General features: G+C 42.6%; 1 protein-coding gene across 3 annotated transcripts; it reads left to right on the top strand.

Moving 5' to 3' along the window:
* The first annotated feature begins 6,164 nt into the window (after positions 1 to 6,164).
* Positions 6,165 to 19,541, top strand: mepce (methylphosphate capping enzyme). Of its 3 annotated transcripts, none has more exons than XM_021312123.2 (5): positions 6,165 to 6,423; positions 8,177 to 10,011; positions 15,470 to 15,688; positions 17,329 to 17,452; positions 17,541 to 19,541. In XM_021312123.2, exons 2-5 carry the CDS (start codon positions 8,218 to 8,220, stop codon positions 17,573 to 17,575), a joined length of 2,172 nt encoding a protein of 723 aa, XP_021167798.2. In that variant the 5' UTR covers positions 6,165 to 6,423; positions 8,177 to 8,217; the 3' UTR covers positions 17,576 to 19,541. The 3 variants fall into 3 exon arrangements, with proteins under 3 accessions (XP_021167798.2, XP_021167799.2, XP_012710812.2); XM_021312124.2 differs by lacking the exon at positions 6,165 to 6,423 and adding an exon at positions 6,535 to 6,646; XM_012855358.3 differs by lacking the exon at positions 6,165 to 6,423 and adding an exon at positions 6,570 to 6,752.
* The last annotated feature ends 1,860 nt before the right edge of the window (positions 19,542 to 21,401 follow it).

Raw genomic sequence — 21,401 nt, 5'->3', positions numbered from 1 at the left:
AAAACTGTCAACATGCACAGGTTTATCCATTCAAGCAAGTTCACTCTGAGAGCAGACAGCAAGATGCTAAAAGAAGTCTAAAAAAAGAAAAAAAATTCTTAAAATGTGACTGTTGATTGGAAAGTCCACACCTTTACAATCAGCAAGAGTCTGCTCTGATTTAACTTTAATGGGAGGTGTGGATGAAAGAAATCTTTGTTTTCTAAGAAAAACATGAATGTCAGACTGAACATTTTCAGAGGATGTAGAGATAAAGGCCAGGACTTCTGAAATATTGTTCTTTAGACAGAAAATACTTTTTTCCTCATTTACAATATAACTATGTTGTTGATCTATTTTGCTTAAAGAGTAAAACAAGACTCTTTGGGGGTGTTTGCCTTTCAATAAACCAGCTTCTTGTCCAGACTAATATATTAAACATCAAGATCTAAACATTTATCTTGAAAGAAGGGAATATATCATAAGGGTATTTCATGAATACACATACATATACACACACATGGAATATACTAAGATTAAAGAAACTAGCTATAGAAACATATATTTTATAACAATGACCTGTTATATGATAATCTTGTTACTGTCTCCCACTTGGACATATGCTTTACCCGTAAACATAAAGTCTCCTGCTTCTCAAACCGAGGCCAGTGTGTTGTTCTCAGTCATAAATCATTTGTATGATGCAGGTACCATCAGGTACATTTCTGGCCTGCATCAGTGCTTTATGGCTGAGAAAAGGGCACGTTTAGAGGAAACAAACAGCAAGAAACCAGCAGAGGGAAAATATACGTGTAATGGTACATGTAAGGCAGCTGTAGCCGCATTCATAATTTTAAAAGCATATTTGGGCTCCCTCGTGTGGCTGGTAAAAGCATTGCAACAGCTCAAGAAGATGAAAAACAATATCGTGCTGCAGCGTCACCTTCAGTTCAGAATTGATAAACAATCAGTGTGTCTGACTGACATTTCAAACAAATTGGAAATGTTTAAAACAGGTAAGTAAAAACTCACATTTACTCATGAGCAGAAGTGCATCCTTAGTTTCAAGAAAATTAAAGGTTAGAGTCAACCCAGGTTTATATTTCAGCTAGAGCATATGTCAGAGTAGATGGGTTAGTATTTGGCAGCTCATGGGTATTAAGTCAGATTTCTAATTCTGAGAACCAGTTAGAAATATGGAAGACCAAGAGTGACAGAATTAAAAATAACAGCAGAAATATATAACCGACCCATTAAATAAACCAAAACACTTAAAATGTACCAATTAACAAAAAATAGAAATAATTAAAATGTATTAATCTCTTTGTTTAAAATATCCTATTTATTTATTTATTTAATCACGTGTTAATATTTAACTGACTGTCACGTTTATTTTCTCTATTTTCAATACATTATTTATTCAAGCATTTAATTATAATTTTACTGTTTTCTTTTACTTGCAGATACATTCGATACGTTGCACATCGTTCAGCTCTCAGCTGTCATCCACCCCCTCCGCTTCAGATGACTCCTCTAACGAGACCCCCCCTACACCACCCTGTCCTTCTCAACACTCCAGGTGAGATGAACTATCTGCAAACGACCAAACGGAGGAAGGCTGCAGGTCCAGATGGCATCAGCTCCAGGCTTCTGAGGTGCTGCGTGGATGAGCAGTGTGGCATCTTGGGGCAGATCTTCAACATCAGCCTGATGCAGAGGAAAGTACCACAGCTGTGGAAAACCTCCTGTGTGGTGCCAGAACCCAAGACCGCACACCCTAAGGACCTCAGCAGCAACAGGCCAGTAGCACTGACATTGCATGTGATGAAGACCTTCCAGAGGCTGATCCTCAACCATCTTCACCCCCTGGTGAGGTTTTCTCGTTTTCCTACGGGCCTGGCGGGAAGGATGATACCATCTGGATCATGTTCCAACCAGGACTCCTGAAGGACAACCTGAAGCAGTCAGGGATGGACCACCACCTGTCCCAGTGGATACTGGATGACCTTACTGGTCGACCGCAGTATGTGAGGACACGGGGCTCTGCCTCTGACAAGCTGATCTGCAGAACGGTAGCACCGAAGGGAACTGTGCTGATGTCGTTTTTGTTCACGTTAGACACTGCAGACTTCTCCATCAACTCTCCAGGGTGCCACCTGCAGAAGTTCTCTGATGACTCTGCCACAGTCGGTCTCATCACAGAGGAGGAAGAGTCAGCGTGCAGACAGTGGATCCAGAGCGTTGTAGACTGGTGCCAGCAGAACCACCTCATGCTAAATGCAGCGAAAACAAAAGAGCTAGTGGTGGACTTTTGCAGGCTCAGGCACACCTCACCGACACGGGTGAACATCCAGGGGATTGATGTGGAGATAGCGGAAGTACTTGGGTGTTTACCTGAACCATAAACTGAACTCATAATACTGATGCTCTTTACAAGAAAGGTCAGAGCAGACTCTACCTGCTGATGAGGCTGAGGTCTTTTGGAGAGGAGGGGGCGCTCCTGAAGACCTCCTTTTTGACTCTGTGGTGGCATCAGCCATCATCTATGGTGGAGCAGCAGCTCCAACAGAGGAAGCGGCTAGACGAGCTCATTTGGAGGGCCAGCTCTGTCCTGGGGTGCCCCCTGGATCCAGTGCAGAGTACAAAAGGACTATAAGAAAAATAACATCACAGACTGACTGACAGTGTCTCGCAGAGCTGGAGAGCTCTGTCAGTGGCTGACTGCTGCATCCTAGATGCTCAAAGGAGCGCGTCTGCAGGTCCTTCCTCCCAGCTGCTGTTAAACTTTACAATCTCTACTCCTCACAACAGACACAATAACTGTTTACAATATGCCAATGGTTGCACGGGTTTTTGGTGTGATCAAGAATATTTTACACCTCTCAGTTGCTAATGCCTATTTTTACACTTTTTAGCTTCTCTGGGAGTGTTTGTTTCTACAACCATAAAAATTGCACAGTTTTCTTACATCATTCTATAAATTGGCTGCTGTTTTTAACTTGAACATTTCATTTTTACCTGAATTTGGCATAGTATCCAGGGTTTCCTCTAGGATCTTTTTAAACCGTGGTTTACAGGTATTAGTGAGATGGGTTAACCTGGCCAGCCAGATTGATAATGTGTAGCACTCTAGATCTGCGCATTAACAATCTGGGACTGCTCCATTTGAATCTGTTTGGGGAAAGGAGGGAACTTCAACAGAACTCTCTGAGCTGATTGGGCGAAGCGACACCTAGTTCCTGCCTACCAAAGGTTGATTTTAGCCAGTCACGGTATCAAATTAAAACATAAACGGCAGACGTTATGAGAAAACACAACAAGGTAAGCCAGTCAAGGCACTTCTTGCCGTTGTACGATCAAAGAAGAAATCGTGAATTCTTACAAAACATGTCATAGCAGCAGCTACCCGTGTCCTCCTGTGCAGCTAAGTTTGTGTTGGTTTGCCTGTGGGATCAGCTGCTCTTGCTTTTGTTGCACCGGTATGTCCCGCCTTAAACCTCAATACTGCAACGTGATTGGCCCGAACCGTTTTTTGGTTCGGACAAAAACTGTTGAAGCTGGAGCGGTACAAGATGGATTCTCGTGTGTTTGTGAACGCACAAATACCACAAGAGTTCATCTTGCAGGCACGGTTAGAGGTGGGTCTGTGCCTGCAAAAGTCCACCACCAGTTCCTTTGTTTCCCCTGGATTTAACATGAGATGGTTCTGCTGGCACCAGTCTACAAAGTTCTCTATCCACTGTCTGTACTCTGAGTCGTCCTCATCTGTGCTGAGACCGACTATGGCAGGGTCATCACATAACGTCTAACAGCGGTGTTCCCGTGCTGCAGATCAACCTGTCAGAAACACAGCCCAGTGTTGTCACATACTGCAGCCGACCAGTGGGGTAATCCATTATCCGCTGCAGTGGTCCACTCCTGCCTGCTCCAGCTTGTTGCTGATGAGTCGTGGTTGGATGATGTTGAAGGTGCTAGAGAAATCATAGAACATGATCCTCATGGTGCTCCCAGGTTTCTCCAGGTGGGCCAGAACACTGTGCAGCAGGTAGATAATGGCTTATCCACCCTGATACCAGGCTGGTAGGTAAACTGCAGTGGGTCTAGAGAAGACCTCACCAGGGGGTGAAGATGGTTGAGCATCAGCCTCTCGAGGGTCTTCTTCAGGTGTGACGTTAGTGCTACCAGCCTGTAGCTGTTGAGGTCTTTGGGGTGTACCGGTACCACGCAGGAGGTCTTAGATTAGATTAGATTAGATTAGATTAGATTAGATTAGATTAACTTTACTGTCCCAAAGGAAATTTGATTTGGGTACAGACTCTGGCTGCTACATAGTCCAAACTATGTGTCCCACTGCATTCACGCATAAAAACACTGCTATAGTGTTCCACAGCTGTGGTACTCTCCTCATCTTCAGACTGATTTTGAAGACATGCCCAATGATGCTCCACAGCTGATCTCTGCAGCACCTGAAGAGCCTGGAGCTGATGCCATCCAGACCCACACCGTTCCTCACTTGGAGTGTTGAGACAGACAGGGTGGGGGCTGATTCATAGAGTCATCTGAAGCAGAGGGGTGGAGGATTGCTGGGAGCTGAAGAACTGGCAGTTGTCCAAGATGGACAAGGGGTTTATACACAGGCTGGAGGTGAACCAGATTATAATCTGAGCCACTCAGAAGAGAGAGAGAGAGGGGGGGTGGTCTCTTTGCAAATTACATACAGTAAATCTAGTGTTTTGTTGTCTTGTATTGCAGCTAACATATTAATTAAAGGTGGGTAGGGTGGAAGACAGGGGTGCATGGATAGAGTCCTCTGAGATAAAAAAAAAAAGGGCCTGAGATGCTGTTATACAGCCACCACCGTGCTTTACCAATGGCATGGTGTTCTCAGAGTGATGGGAGGTGTTATTATTCACCACACTGTTTTTGCATATGGGCCAAATAAACCAGGTCAGGCAAATTTATTTGTAAAGCACATCTTAGCAACAAAACAATCCAAAGTGCTTTACATGATGAACAGGTAAGTATATTTCAGTGGCATACAACAGGAAAGTTAAGAAACATATAAGATAATTCTTGGCATGCTTTGGATAATCTAATGACTTCCTGCTAATTTTAGAATTGTCTGGAACACCTAAATCAAATAATCATGTAGTTAGCAGGTCTCTGTAAAACTTGCCTGCATGGTCAGGTTCATCTCTGGGGGCCACATCTCTTGATTCTCAGCCAGTCCTTGGTGGATTTAAACTCTTGCAGTTTTGTTCTTTTTCTATCAGATGCACTTTCATGTCAACAGCAGAAGGATGACACAAAGTTTTCTTTTAGCATCTTGTGGTCAGCTTTCAGGATAAACTGGCTTCGACGGACAGACTTGGATACTTCGGCAGTTGTTTTGAATGTCCTCCACTTGCAGACTTTTTTCTGTACCGTGGAATTGCTAAATTCAAATGCTTTTCCGACATCTTTGAAACAAATTTGAAAAGATTTACTTATTTAGGTTAAATGTCCTTCTTATGCCACTTGCATGTCTCATAATTGATACTAAACACCGTCTTATCCAAACATGTTTGTGGGGAGAAGGGGGTGGGGGGGGGGGCACTGCTATAGCCCCCTATTCCCCATTAAAAATATATAACAGTGAATACCTGAGGCATCTCAAACTCCAGCTGTAAGATGATGGGAGATGTACAAACATTAAGCCCATCGTAGTGTATGTTTTCAATAATGTCACTAATGGTTCAATAAATCATTTTAAAGTGCTGTGGACATTTTGTTGACTATTTACAAATGGGGGATTTTTACATACTCTGGATCCACCCCTGGCACGTGATCCTCCAGCTACACCAAAGTTGCTGTTCAACAACCTCTGAATACACCAAAAACATAATTTGTATATTTTTTATTTATTTATTTTTTACTTGTCAAACTATTTTAATCAGAACTGAGTTCTTTATCCACTTCAAAGTTCGTATTTGTTTCAACTATTTGTGGCATTTTCTTCATTTTATCACTAAATATTTCCTGAAACTGCATTTCTCTGGGGAGTGTGAATTTTTGAACGGTAAATGGACAGATAAATAGATGAAACTGTCTGAGTTGGAGCGATTGTTTCCTTTCTAGCCACACTGAAAGACAACCACGGGATTATTTCCTCTGCTTAATACCTGCAAAGTTCATATTGCTACTCTCCACTACGCCGCTGACATCCAGTAACTCGATGAAGAACTTGAACCAGAAGGAGGAAGCTGCCAGCAGCGACAGCGCAGCGCTCACCTCCTTGCGGTCTCTATAGTCAGGGATCTCCGCCCCAGTCACGCTTGGCTACAGCGCTGGGCCCGGATGCGCCGCCATGCCGACTCTGTCAGCGAATTAAATCATTTACTCGCCAGCCTGACACACACTGGCCCACCAGAGTTAAAACGAGGAGCTCCGCGAGACCGCCAGAAGGTACAGTGGAGCCCGTGCCGTGCTCAGACCAGCGCGAGACATCCGCGCGTGCCCGTTTAGCTCCCCCGCTCCTGTTGTTGATGTTGAGACAGTTGCGTGGTGGCTAATGCTAACGTTAGCTTGCGTGGTGGCTAATGCTAACGTTAGCCTGAGCGGAGGGAGTGCGGCGGCGGCGGCGGGGTAGTGACAGTCCGGCCGGAGGCGGGGAGAGCTCTACTGCGGGGTGAGACTGTTATTCTGACGGCGGGCAGATGGCCGTCTGGGAGATAGTATCGCTTTCATAACAGCGAGCCGCGGCATTAGCAGCGCCCGGGCTACAGCACGTCGCGGTAGGTTCCCCGGGTGTCTGTGTGTGTGTTACGCCGCGGTCGGACCGGAGCAGAGGCGAACGTTTGCTCGACGTTTTGGGCGCTCTGGCCCGCGACAGAGAAGCTAAGAGCTAGTGTGCTAACAGGATAGCTGTCCGACGCGGACTGCCAAACTTTTCACCTCCATAGCCCTCTCAGCAGGCATGTCACGTCACAGATGTGACTGCGGTGCAGGGTTAGACGCGGGGCTGTGAGTCAGGATAGGACTATTTCTACAAATAGAAATGCTAGAGCGGGGAAGTAAACACTAGTTTTGGACAGGATCCGCAGCGAATACAAACTCATTGATCGCATCACGGATCACACTGAGTTGTATCGTGAACTATTTATCTGCTGTAGCCTGGATAAGTTTGGAGAAACTGTTTGCAAATATCTTTTTAAAAAATATTTTAATTTCTGCAGGCACGATCTCTCAGCATTAACCCTACTATCTATGCAGATCTGTTCTTGAACTGAACCCTGCCCACTAAACTAAAACTAAAATCTCAGAGAACCTGACGTCACAGCAAACTTTTTGGATACGAGGACAATTTATTTTTTTTATTTTTTTGTTTCTGGTTGTATTAGATCTGTTTAAGCTACAGCAACTAGGACAACAATCTTCCCCACCCCAAGATCATGTTTGTAGAATAACTGTGACCCTATCAAAGTATTGAAGTCTTTGTCAATTAAGCAATTAAGCTCTTCTCAGATTTCTATGATAATTTCATAATTTTTACGATGAACGCATAAATTAATTTCTGCTTATTTCAAATAATGAATCAATAGAACTTAACCAAATCCCAGATAAGGTTATAAAGCATCAAATACGTGTACCTTCAGAGGTGATTTTACCAGGTTATATGGTTAAAGTAAAATCAGATTTTATTGCGTTGGACCTGACGCAACAGATCTTCAAAGGGAAAATTGCCTATAAACTCGTCAACCAAAAGCATGGACGTTTTTGAGTTTCATGAAAACCAGATAAAGGTTAAGATGTGTGCTTTAGTGCATAAACGGGGATAATCTTGCAATTCCTCCTTTTTTTATTGAGGAATTAAAAAAAAACTACAACCTTTACTCTAGAACCTGCTGCATTTTTCTCTGTGTTTTTAAAAAACCTTCTAAGTGATCTTGAAATAAAGCAGCCAGGAAAAACCTATTGGGTGTGTCATTCGTTTGCAGTATCTGGCCATAACGCTTTTAATTTGCTATGGGGGACTTTAGCCCACACTTCTTTACAGACTTGTTTTAATTCAGCCACATTTAATCAGATTTGGGTCTGTGCTTTTATTAGATTATTCCAAAGCCATGGTTCGAACCGCTGATAGAGATCAGCGAATCGAGCATATTTATATTTTTGTTTTTTTAATCTAGCATCTGTTTTCTGTTACTTTCACATACAGGTAAAACCCAAGTGTCTTTCTAGCTGTGAAAACTAACGGAGATGTCTATCGAAGAGCAAAGTGCAAAAGCTGGCAGTCCAAAGGCCAGTTCGGCGTCCCCTCTGCAGCTTTCAGACAGCACTGGCGGGTACAGCAGCGTCTCCGTGATGATGGAGGAAGCCGCAGCCACCCCTGACTTTGCAGCTGCTTGTCCCGTCCCAGACACTGCAGCCTCGCCAAAACACACAAGCACGGACAGCGCGGGACAGAGAGCCAAAGGAAACGAGAACAGCATCCAGCGCAGGAACTCCTTCCATCATTCGAAACAACAACAACAGCAGCAGCAGCAGCAATCGAGGCTAACAAAGCGGCGCTTCACCGCGAGTTCCAGCTTCAAATACCCCACATCTGGGAAGAGGAGACGACGGGCCAACTCTGAGAGCGACTCCGTCCTGCCGACCAACTTCCTGTTGGGAGGCAACATCTTCGACCCGCTGAATCTCAACAGCCTGCTGGACGAGGAGGTCAACAGGACGCTGAACGCGGAGACGCCAAAGTCCTCCCCGCTGCCGACGAAGAGCCGAGACCCCGTCGAGATCCTCATCCCCAGAGACATCACCGACCCGCTGAACCTGAACAGCGGGATAACCGACGGCAGCTTCATGGTGTCGCCGTACAAAAGCGGCGGACGGAAGCGACACCGCAACAGACACCATGGAGGAGGAGCCGCGGGTCCCAGCGGCGTTTCAAGCATCCAGACGAATCTGTCTGAGTCGGAAAGAAGCGAGGTCAAAGCCAACCCCTGCGCAGACCCTCCAGGGGTGCCGGGTGCGTCCTCCGCGCAGGAGGCCGTCAAAGAGCTCAGCAGCTTGCCAAGCGTCACGGGGGAGTCCCACGAACCCACGGCTATTATCTCATCTATCTCCAAGGAGGAGGTGACGCCTGCGCCTGCGGAGGAAGCCGCTTCTTCCTCCCTCGGAGGGTTAAACCAGCACGCAAGCAGGCGCAAGCGACGGCGCAACTCTGGCAAAATGGAGCCTCCCCTCACCCACTCCACCCCCGTCTGCAAGGCAGCGTCTGGAGATAGAAGCTGTGGCCCGGCAGGGCAAAGAATATCCTTCCACACGCCGTGGGGCGATGGTCCAGGACTTCGCCCGCAACAACCGCAGCATCACCACCACCACCACCAGGCAAAGGAACATCACAAGAAGTTCCAGTACGGCAACTACAACAAGTATTACGGATACCGCAACCCAAACAGCAGCGAGGACCCCCGCATCCACGTGCTTTGTCGGGAGTGGTTCGAAGGTAAGGACGTTCTGGACTTGGGGTGCAACTCCGGCCACCTGACCCTCTACATCGCCAAAACGTTCAGACCGGCGCGTATCTTGGGTCTGGATATCGACAGCGGCCTCATACACGCGGCCCGCAAGAACATTAGACATTACCTGTCTGAGCTGCAGACCCAAGAGTCCAGGCGTGCGGTGCAGGAGCAGAAGCCTGCCAAACAGGAAGGGAATGATGGGAACGGTTGCCCGGCGGGCGCGGAGAAGAAACGCGACGGCGCCGAGAGCGGGGCTCCAAACGGGGACGCAGAGAAAGGACGGAGCTACCCTGCCGACGCTGTCAGCGACGGAGACTCCCGCCTCGCAGACGAGGTCGGGACCCGGAGGCGGGACGGCACGACGGATGAAATGGAGCAAAAACACTGTGATACGCCTCCTGCAGATTGCGCTGCTGGCTGCCCTTTCCCCGTCTCCCTGCGCATCTCCAGGGGACCCATCGCCGCGCCGCCGATAACAGAAACGTGTGCGGCTCAGCCCGGGCAGTTCCCCGCTAACGTGTCCTTCATCAAGGTAAGACGGGAGTACTTCACAGCAGCCTTATGTGGCAGCATGCATTTAGGCAGTGGCTGTGTTGCCTCAGTAACGTACGCAGAACGTACTGGGCGAGACGAGACACATTTACTAATAGTGAAATGTACGTCGATGCCAAACAAAGTAGAGACGTACCACTCCAAGTTTAATGGTTGGTTTCTGATCCCTACTTCTGCAAAGCTCTGACCTGCTTATACTGATTTCCCTCAACGGCTGTCCCCACATCAGCATTTTCTAACTATAATAACTACAATCTAAATATTTTTCCTAGCCTCTCAGCATTAACTAAACTATTTATATTAGGGCTGAACGATTTTGGAAAATAATCTAATTGCGATTTTTTTTTTTCTTAATATTGCGATTTAATGCGATTTTTGTTTCCTCGCTGTGCAGATTAGTTGCTAAAAGACCCACAGCATCTAAACTCAGAGCAGAAATGATTGCGTTCTGCCTATGATATATTTCAACCAAAATTGCAATTTTGACTTTTCTCTGCGTTAACCACAAGCAACAAAAATGGCCTCTAAATAAAGATGTTTGTAAACAAGGACTATTCAAAACAAGAACTTTTAATGCTTCTATTAATCAGAATATTATTCACGAGAACAGCTTTTAATTGATTTGGACATCAATCCTTGTTGAACATAAAGTGCAAAGTGCAACCAACAAGCAAGTCAATGTATTAAACAGATTGACCAGAACTTAATGCTATGTACGATTATAGATCTATAATCTCTATAGAGATTATATAAACTCTAAAACAACAATTATCTCACTGCTGCAACTGTCTTCCCTTCCATGTGGAGGCAAACCCACTTTAAACATTTTACCAACACCTAATAGACGTGTCTAATTCCCTAATTGTTACATAGCCAAAAATTGTAGACTCTGCGATTTGGAAATTGTTTTTTTTTTTTAATTGCGATTATATTGAAAATGCGATTAATTGTTCAGCCCTAATTTATATTAGGAGGAACAGAGGTGACGTCACTGTGTGAGACCAGTTGCTATATAGTTTTTAAAACATGGACAAAATGATTATTACGAAGTTAACGTTATTTACTGAGAAGCCCGGTTTCTGTGCGTATTCCCTGGAGAAGGTCAACCTGCAAAATAAGTCTTAGATTTTCACAACGGGTGGAAAAGCTCAAACGTTTAAATTAATTCCTCGTTTAAAGTAGCACCTGGAACGAGACGGTGGACCGCTTAAGATAATAGTTTCCAGTTAAAGCGCTTTTCCAAAACCCCTTTGCTTCCCCTGACGTTATTCTAAATCCCTCACTAATAATGAGAAAAGCCATCTTCTCCCCTCAGTAAACTTCCACACTAAAGCGGACCTCGTCCGGTTTGCTGCACATGCAGATGATTTTGGTTCATGAGCCCAACAGGAAAGAGACTCAGAACTCGTTGGGGACACTTTGCACACGTATTTACTTAATACTTCAGTTAGGCTTATAAAGCTACTTTAGTGTGGGATAGATTTGCATTTTGAAAACTGTTGAGCAGATGTGGGAGACCATTGGCCTGCGATTGGGCTATCCTACACTAATTAATGATTTAATTAGTGATATCTTAATATTTTAGCGAATCCCAGCCACATCTCGTTTTTAGTTCTCTGTTGAAATAGCAGATTGAAGGCTGACCTGGACTTAAGTTGGTGTTTTTTTTCTTCTTCTTTTTTTTAAACAAAATGATGGAGTGAACTCAGTAACAGTTTCAGCTGTTCCTGTCGTCTTAACTGTCTATGGACAATTGTTTAAAGGGCACTTATTATGCGTCCTTTTAAAGCAAGTAAGGATAGGTTTTTCGGCTATTCAAAACATGTTCCTTGCATTTTTTTTCACAAAAACATTCTCGGATAATGAGATTTCACCTCAGTTCAACCTATTTTGAGTTCCTTTCTGAATGGCCTGTTTTAGCTCTTCACCCAAAAGAAAAAAAAAAACTAAATGTTTAAACTCACACTCTTTGCCAATGTGGTGCCGATTGTGATGTAATAATCAGGAGGTCTTTGAAACAGCATGTTTTTCAGACACCAACAAAAAAATAAACTTCTCGCCAAAAAACATCTGTTTCTTTTTTTTTTTTTTAGTGCTTGGACTGTTTCTAGAAGCAGTAGAGACGCAATTGGAGGTACAAAAATTAGCAAAAAGGGAATTTTGCATAATAAATCACCTTTAATTATCACGTTTAAGCCAAAATTAAAATTCTCTCTTCCCCACCCCCCCTACCACCCCCCCACCCCCCCAATATCATAAGAAGGAAACTGAAAAGAGCATTTCAGGTTAAATAAGTTAAGATGGGGTGAAAAGAAATATCGGTAATTACAGTTTTTGTGCACGTCCCTTGTCATATGACAGTTAAAAATCATTCAACTCCTGGCAGGTTGCCTGGCCACATTCTTTATCGCCTTGATCAAGACAATAAGATAATGAAGTAAATATTATTTATTTGCGCTCTTTTCCCCAAATTCTTCACAAAGACGGGGCACAAGTAATAATTAATAAAAAGAAGACAAATTGAAGGACAGATAATTAAAAAAAAAAAAATATTTTAACAAATTTAAAGAAAAAGCAAGTTTGAATGGTAAGTGGACTAAATTTCTACAGCGCTCTTCTGGGCGTATCGACCACTCGATGCGCTTCACACTAGAATCACGCTCACAAATGCGCACACATTCACGCACTGATACACATATCGGTTGGCAGCGTGGGATTAGGTGCCTTGTCCAGGTTTTCAAGACAACCTAAAAAAAAAGGAAGGCCATTTCACAGTCGACGTCCCAACAGTCTGGAAAGAGCGATCCACTCGTATCTGGTTCATGGGGAATCCACGGAGAGCTTGGTTGGAGGACCCGAGGGCTCAGGTTGGAGGATGTTAACAATCGAATAATTTAGGAAGAATGCTGACCATGCAGGGTCCTGATAGTTCTAAAGTTAGCATTTTAGAATGATACAGTTACTAAAATGAACATGTAACCACTGCGGAGACGTTAAGCCTGGAGACGTTAGCTTTTCTGTCGGTTCCAGCTAAGAGTCTGGTTGGTGAATATGGAAAGTAGATTTCATCGCCTTAGATGAGAGAAAAGAAATGCACGAGTAACCATCTGAAGTCCCTGTTTGGACACCAACGGCTAAGAAAATTATTTTTTTGGAACACCGTTTGAGTGACCTTCAAGAGACACTAGCTGGTAGAGACGACACCTACATTTCTTACATTTGACTTGACGGCCGAGTCGAGCTGGAATAATGTCGACTTCCTAAACCTGCATGTTGGAGTTGGTCACAAAGAGCTACATCCGTTCTGCTCCTAAAAGACAGAGAAAGTCCATCTGTGTGGGCGAATATATAATTGGGGAGCAACGTTTTAAAAAAATATGTCACCTGAAGTATTGAGGCGTACTAAACTTGGCTTCCGTTTAATCTTTTGTGACAGATAAATAATACGTGTTGATATTGGAAAGGCAATTTTCCAGCTGTAATTCTCATGCCAGATGTTACTTGAGTGAGTCAGTTTCCAATGCCCTGTAACCGTAACAGGACTTTTTTTATCATACTGTTCCCAACCCGCAAGGTCATTTCACCTCCACCTTCACAAGCCGGGTTTGAAACAAACGAGTCAACAGATCTGATTCAACAGTAGGACTCTTCCACCAAAGCGGTGTCTAACCAGGGTTGGGGCAGAATCGGTTTATCTGCGCTTGAACTGGAGCTGGTGGCGATGAAAACACACAGAACTGGAGCCGAGTGAGCACCAGAAACCAGCTGGAACCAGTTCAGTGGAGGGAAACTCCCCAGTTAGGCCCAAGTGAACAATGGAAAGGAGAGATTTTCTCGTCAGGTTCTTGGGGTTTGGCTATAAGCCTTTCTCATTGCTTCACCGTACAGCCTTCTTTGTGAAAGAAAACAAAACGAGTGTCTGTGGTGGAAATGTGTATAGTTTGGTGATTTATTTTATTTTTTATTTTTTTTCTAAGCGGCTTCAATGCACTAAATTAAAAGAAGTCTTTGCGTTGCTTCCTGTAACATGAAGTATATTAGACTGAGACAAGACGGTGCTTCTGAATAAAATCAATAGCATCCTCCTCCACTTCTGCGAGTGTTACAAATAATAGCAGCAGCAGTCATTTTGGTGAATCTCTGGTTTGCCTGTCACATCCACTCAGTCTGCACAACTTAACTTCAGCGTAAGATGACAGAACTAAAAGGGTCTGTTTCAGAAAATAGAGCGGCACTGGCGGGAGGAAAAAAAAAAGGGGGGCGAAAATTCATCTGTTGCATAAATATAAACATTATAAGAAGCCCGGGGACTTCTAGAAAGCTAGGGAAGGGGGGGAGGCTTTAATGCCAGAGAAGATCTATATTTTTTTTGCACCCAAACAAATACACCACCCCACACTGCAATAAGGGAACTCAAAATAAGTGCAATTTTCTTAAGATTTTTGTATTTTTCCTTGATTTGAGCAGGTGAATACGACTATTTGCCAATGGAATAAGATTTTTGCACTTAAAATAAGAACAATTCATCTCCATCGTCTTATTTCAAGTGCAGAATATCTAATTATCTTATTATTTTACTTACCTTTAGTTCCCTTTTTGCAGTGGCAAATGTCGACCAAAACCTTAATTGTACCAAACGATGTCTTTCTTGCAAATATTTCCCTACCCCTTTTAACACTTAAAAAAAACAATTGACACTGCTGACGTTGCCTCTTTGCTTCAAACGCTCCACAATCCTGCTCCTCATCACTGTCACATGCCCAAAGAATTACCATAAAACCCTTCGCCTCCTCCTTCTGATTGAAAACATCGGTTCCTTTTTTTTTTTTGCTTATCGGACCGATATTAGTATGTTAAAAATTGACTATCGTCGGCCGATACCGATGTTAATTCCGATATATCTGGCATCTCTGCATGTTTGTGCTCTATTAGGTCAATCTGTGTGGATTTCTCCTCATGCCTTTTGCTTCTGTCCTCCTTCTCCCTGGCAACATACTGGCGTTTTATTCTTTACGTTTTGGCTGCCACAGGTACTGATGTTGCAGCCTTAGCCTGATCTAACCTTGTTCAGGAAGTAAAAATATTATAAAATAATATTTAAAAAAAATAATATAAGCAGTGATTAAAACAGATTTGTTTCCTGACTGACAAAAAGACTGAATTCATATTTGTCTAATCCTGTAAGTCACATCTTCCTAAACCAACAAAAAACAAAACCAATCCTTTAGCATTCAGTATCACAGCTTTAATATTTTTTTGTTTAGAAGCCAATCAAAGGTTATGCAAGAGGCACTTTTTTTTCATGCAATTAGCTTTTACATATCTTCTTACCGCATGATGTCAACATCTTTTTAAAGGCTTTGATCCTTTATTGTCACAGAAATGTTCACGTGTTTCCCAAAGCGGTGTCTCTCATCCCACCTCTGCTCCTCCTTCAGGCCAACTATGTTCTGGAGAGCGATAATCTCCTGGTGACGCAGAGGGCGGAGTATGACGTGATCCTGTGCCTCAGCGTTACCAAATGGGTTCACCTGAACTGGGGGGACGGTGGTCTGACGCGGCTCTTCAAACGGGCCTACAGGCACCTTCGTCCAGGAGGCCTGTTCATCCTGGAGCCGCAGCCCTGGGAGTCCTACGTAAGGAGGAAGAAGCTGACGGTAAGAGGATTTTATGTTTTTTATTACACACAGCTGGCTGCGCTCATTTGGAACCCCTGGGAAAGAAAGGGGAAAAACCCCAGTCGAATAAAAATATTCCATTGTTGTAATGCAGGGGTGTCAAACTCATTTTGGTTTAGGGGCCGCATTCAACTTAATCTGATCTGAAGAGGGCCACACGAGTTACCTCATTGCAAGATTAAATAAAACTAATAAAAGTGGACTTGTTGTTGATTTTTATGTTAAATTAATTTAACTTTTAAACAATATATTATGAATAACCTCAGCGTTTTTAAGACAAGTATGTGCAATTTCAACAATACTTTTACTCAGTTAAACATTTACTTAAGTGCATTATGCATAAGAACTGATCACAGTGATTGTACAATGTTGAAAAACATTTATTCACATTTTTTGGAACTTAAAAACACTGTCCTACATGACAAAATACATCAGACAGATAAAAATTAAGAAATGATTTAAAATCAATATTCCACATGTGAAGCTCAGTGCTACCATCTGCTGATTAAAACACAGCGCCCCTCGTGAACAATATAGGAACTGCAGATTTTCAATTAAACAAAGTACATGTTTTTTCAATAATTGTTTTATCATTCTCTTCCCTTTATCTCCTCTTTCTTTCACATTTTGTTTTTTTCTTCATGTTCTTCCTTTCCTCTCCTACTTTGCCATTGTAGTGTCCATATCATTTAAGATATTCCCGCATGAATCATAATAAAACTATTCACATTCATAAATCAAGCGGAGCACTATGGAAAAGCAGTACTGCTCCACTTGTGAAAGTCAAATCTGATGAACTCTTTTTGGAATTAAGACATCAATTGCCAGACAGGCAATTGATGTCTTAATCATTTTTTTTTTTTTTAATAATGATGATGCATTTAGCCACCGGGCAGGACTAAATTGTTCGGTGGGCCGGATCCGGCCCGCGGGCCGTATGTTTGACACCCCTGTTGTAATGAAATCCTGCTCTGCTTTTTTTTTTAATTTCACTACATTTACTCAATTAGCCTAAAGAAATTCGCTTTTTTACAAAAAGGATTTTCTAATGGATTAAGCTCTGTGGGCTGAGATTGAGGGATTTTATGTCTGGTGAACCAGTTCTGCATTAAATAAATTTTGGATGTTTGTGATGATAAAAGGCCCAGTGTTGACTCCTTTTCAATTTACTGGTAGAAGTTACCAGATGTTCGCTTCAAAAGTAATGAATTAAGTTTCCCAGGCCCTAAGAAACAAGCCCACAGCGTCGCAGGTCCTCAACCATACTTCACAGTGGGCTGTGAGTGCTTTTCCACATTAATCCACCGTTTCACACCACTGACCCACCTGAGTGTTTTGTCTCTGAAAAGTTCAGTCTCAAACGGCTGGAGCACACCGTTCCGGGTAAAGGTCTGAGAGGCAGAGTTTCTTCTCAACATGGGATTTCTCTTTCACCAAATAAATGTGGAAGGATAGGTTTTTGAAAAAGCTTTTCAGCGTCAGATGAATTAATGTCAAAAAATGTTATCTTTTCAAGTCCTTCTATTTTTATTTTTTTTTACCAGAAGTGTCAATCTGGTAATAAAAGCTTATTTTTGGGTTTGTTTTGTAACAGTGATTTTTCTTTCTCCCCCCTTAAGGACAACATTAACAGAAACTATCGCAGCATCAGACTCAAACCGGATCAGTTTTCCTCTTACCTCACCAATGAAGTGGGCTTCGCAAGTTTTGAGCACCTTGGGTCTCCTAAGTGTTCAGTAAGAGGTAATGGCACGCTGAGTTTTCTCCTTACGCAATATAGCTTTTTTTACGGTATTAACTGTCTCCTCTACCCCTTTTTCCACGACGGCAGGTTTTCAGAGGCCAATCTATGTTTTTCACAAATGACCACCTCTGCCTTGAACAACGCTGAATGTGAGTAGCCGAAAGCCACCGCCCTTCATTCAGGCCAGCCCGCCGGACCGTGACAGACGGGGTTAGCTCTTGATGCTGAAGATCAAAGTCTAAGAAAAAAAGAGCCACCGGGACCAAAACGTGGAATTGATTTCTCCGTCAACAGGACGCATCTTATCACAAAGACTGTTGACGAGTAACTATCGGTTTGGCCAGACTGTGGAAGAAACGCTGAACCGATCACTCCCTTGAACTGTCGGAGCGGTAACGATACCCCCAGCCTGATGCGTGGCCATAAACTCTGTTTGCCCACATGTCATCACATTCATAAATACTCTCCCATGCCACATAATAGGCCAAGGGTTCTCAACTAGTTATTATCGCTGTTTTAACAAGCTTTAGATGTTCTAGTCATCAGATGTGGGTTGTGTCTGCAGGACCGAGGTGTGCCACTAAAAATTGGGCTCACTGAACTGGCTCAATGCTAAGAAGAAGCCTTATGAAGATCTACACAAATGCGGGTGGTTTTCTAGTTAGCGGTGAGTGAGATTGCTTAGAAAACAAGAACCGGCGGGTCATGATTTTTTCCCCCCCCTCGGAGAATTAATACACGCGCACGTGTTGCCGTTTTAAAACAGATAAAGGCCACGGAGCTAGGCTAGCTTAAGAAACAGGCCATATAAAGATCAAATATGACAAATCAAAACAATAAGTTTCGTTTTCTCCGATTTCTAAATTCTTTTTTTTTTTTTTTTTTTTTTTAATCTGTTCAACTGGGGACTAATTAAGGAACAGCAGTGGAGTACACCCTGGACAGACTTACAGTTCATCACATTACCAAAAGCTTTTCATTACCCTTAGATAAGTGAATAAGGCTTATAAGTACAGATGCACCGATCAGAATTCTGTGGCCAATTTCTGATCTTCGACTTTTATAAAGCTTTAACCTGCAAATACAGATTTTGGATTTCTCTCGAGGACCTGTAATAGAAGTAGATATAAGAACAGCATTGAAAATCTGCCTTTAGCCTTTCTGCCATTAGCGGTTCACATCAGTTCACATCTGCATCCTCTAAGTGATTTAGCACAGTTAGCTTTCCTTAAACGGCAGTCTTTTTGTGTGTGATCTAAAGAACACATAGCCTTACCTTTTTAAGTCTGAGCTTACGAAACAGGATTCCAACGTTTCCAAGGAATTGTTGAAAGCTCAAGAGGGTAAAATGGAAGCTTCGCTGCAACACATGGGACAACCTTCCTGTTATCTCACGAAAAGTCTCTCTTCCTTGCAGCCTGAACGAACCATAAAACTGTTGAAACAAAACGTTTCCTTTTCGAATAGCTTCTTACATCTCAGTGCTTCCCCTGTTTTCATGTTTAAACACCTCTCTGATACCAGAAGTTACTTCACCCACTAACAAATTCAGCTTCAGCCTGTTAGCACAGAGCCAATGCGTTGGCTAAGAGGCGAAACATCAGACGTCTTGTGGGAAATTTGGTGCATCTCCAGAAAAACTATACAGTCAACAGTAATGATATTGTCATTTATGAAGACTTGGAGATAGTAGACGTTTAAACTGCTAAGAAAACAAATCAGCTGTTTGATTACGAAGCATCAGCCACCCTTCTCATTCTCAGCTGTGGTGATCCGCCCTTTTAGCCCGTAACGCTCTTTCTGTAACATTTTTGACAATCCAAAGCAGATCCGTTCTCATAATTGGCCACCGCTGCCCTCTTTAGCTGCTGACGAAGCTAAAGGAGCAGGCAGAAGATCTGAGAGGGGGACGGACTCTGCGCTGTTCCTCACTGGTGGGCGGGGCCAGGGGGGAAACCGAAACGCCGTCAAAGGATTTTCTTGCTCTATGAGACAGAACTATTTTTATTGGTTGAAAATAAAACCTTCTTTCAGAGGAAGCATCCCCCTTTTTTTTTTTTAAGAGTATGATTTGATTTGATGTGCTGCCAAAATAATTTCTGATTGATTGATTGAATTATGCCAACATGGTTTTGGTCTATAAGCAACACAACGTCTGTCGCGCTGTCGAAATTGTGCTCTGAGCACTGCTGAGCTGTGCGTCCAGCGCAGAAAATCTTCCTTTTTTTTTTTTCAGGAATTGTTTGTTGCTATAATTTTTGAAATATGTTAGCCAGCGAATGACTGGGGTGGATGATATGTTTCTAATTCAGCAAGTGATCACTGTAAATAAGTCCCCGTGTTTTCTGTTCTGTTTTTCTGTTAATATTTAGTTCTTAACTACTATGTTGTTTTACGTTTTTTTTCCCAAACGTTCCTGTGTTCAGGTGTTTTGCTGCCAATTCACGCGTGGCGCTGCAGGTCTTTTGTTTTGTCCTTGAAGATTTGATAATCCAGCGTTGTATTTCCAAATGAATGTGGACATTCTTACAATGCTTTTGCTGTGTTCTGCCCTACTTGGGCACATGTATTGTTCAGTTAAGTGCTTTTTTTTCTTAATCTGTTTTTTGTTTGTTTGTTTGTTTTGGATAAATTGTTTGAAAGGAGCAACGGCATCCATGCACTCTTATTTTCTTCCAGTGTGGGTCCTAAGGCGTGAAGGAAACCTTTATTGAGTTCCATTTAAATTTACCCTGATATACGTGTTGTCATTGTCAGCATGAGTTTCATCTTAATTCTGGTCTCTTAATGTTTTTTTTTAACTGCTTCTTTTTTCCCCGATGATACAAAATACAATTTGACGGAATCTTATATACCATTATTGGCTACACATAGTTGATATTGATTTGGATTTCCACTAAAACCATACAGGGTCAGTGTAATACAAGTTTATCTGGGGAAAAAAACAGAATATCATCAACATTAAAATGTTAATTTCAGTGATTAAGATGAAGTTTTGCTCATTTTGGTCATTATAGCTTACTGCAGGGATATCTGGGGGTCATTTGTGGCCCTTGGAATAATTTTATGTGGGCTATGACATTAGTTTAAGACTGGTACCAGTTTAGCCCTACAGCAAAAGGAGCTAATGTAGATGGAGACTTTTTGGGATGAGATTTTCAATTTAAGAAAAATCTTACATTCCAAATGTTGGGGACCAAAACAAAAAGCACTTTTCTGTTTTCAGCCATTCTTTTTGCTTTCATTTCAATTTTACTGCAAGTACGGCCACAACCATCCAGGGACTTTTATTGTTTTTTTTCCCCGATTTTTTTTTTTTTTTTTTTTTTTTCTTTCTAAAATACAAACCCATTTATTAAACTTATTATTTATTAGACTTTTTTTCTGGGGGGAAAACCTTTTCTAGACAACAAAATGGAAAACGTGAAATATCTCAGTACAATTAAGGCAAGTAAAGCAATTGTGTTCTTAATTTTTCATTTAAAAATATTGCCTATTTAATTTATTAGCAGGTAAAAGGGGAAAAAAAACACAAAAGTAAAACAAGTGAATAGTGGAAACTGCTCACTCACTGGCCAAAAAATGTATAACTATATAATACTAATGAAATGTTTGCTTTTTAAAAAATATGTTCTTATATGCGCTCAATGCCTGTAGGTGGTTGGCCTCCGGCTCTGTTCAGAAAGGCCGCTTTGAGCTCCTTTGCATTGTTGACTGCTGTCTCGCATCGTCCGCTGAGCGGTACTGCATATATTCTCTGTTTGGTTTAGGTCGGGCTAGTTGGCTGGCCAATCCAACAGAGTGGCGATTAAACCAGGCGTGCGGACATTAAACAGAACATTATGCTTGAAAATGAAATGATCGCCATGAGATTTGTTACCACAGGAAATGCTGTAATATTTCCTGGTTGAGGGCACTGATGTTGGACTACTACCAGCAGATGATGTA

The sequence above is a fragment of the Fundulus heteroclitus genome, chromosome 11 (assembly GCF_011125445.2).
Source record: "Fundulus heteroclitus isolate FHET01 chromosome 11, MU-UCD_Fhet_4.1, whole genome shotgun sequence".
Lineage (NCBI taxonomy): Eukaryota > Metazoa > Chordata > Actinopteri > Cyprinodontiformes > Fundulidae > Fundulus > Fundulus heteroclitus.
The sequence above is the reverse complement of the archived record's forward strand: the minus strand, read 5'-3'. Positions and strand labels throughout refer to the sequence as shown.

Coding starts and splice junctions, on each gene's coding strand:
- mepce (XM_021312123.2), top strand. CDS start 8,218: ATGTCTATCGAAGAGCAAAGTGCAAAAGCTGGCAGTCCAAAGGCCAGT. Junction 10,012..15,469: donor CTAACGTGTCCTTCATCAAG/GTAAGACGGGAG, acceptor CTCCTCCTTCAG/GCCAACTATGTTCTGGAGAG. Junction 17,453..17,540: donor TCCTAAGTGTTCAGTAAGAG/GTAATGGCACGC, acceptor CCACGACGGCAG/GTTTTCAGAGGCCAATCTAT.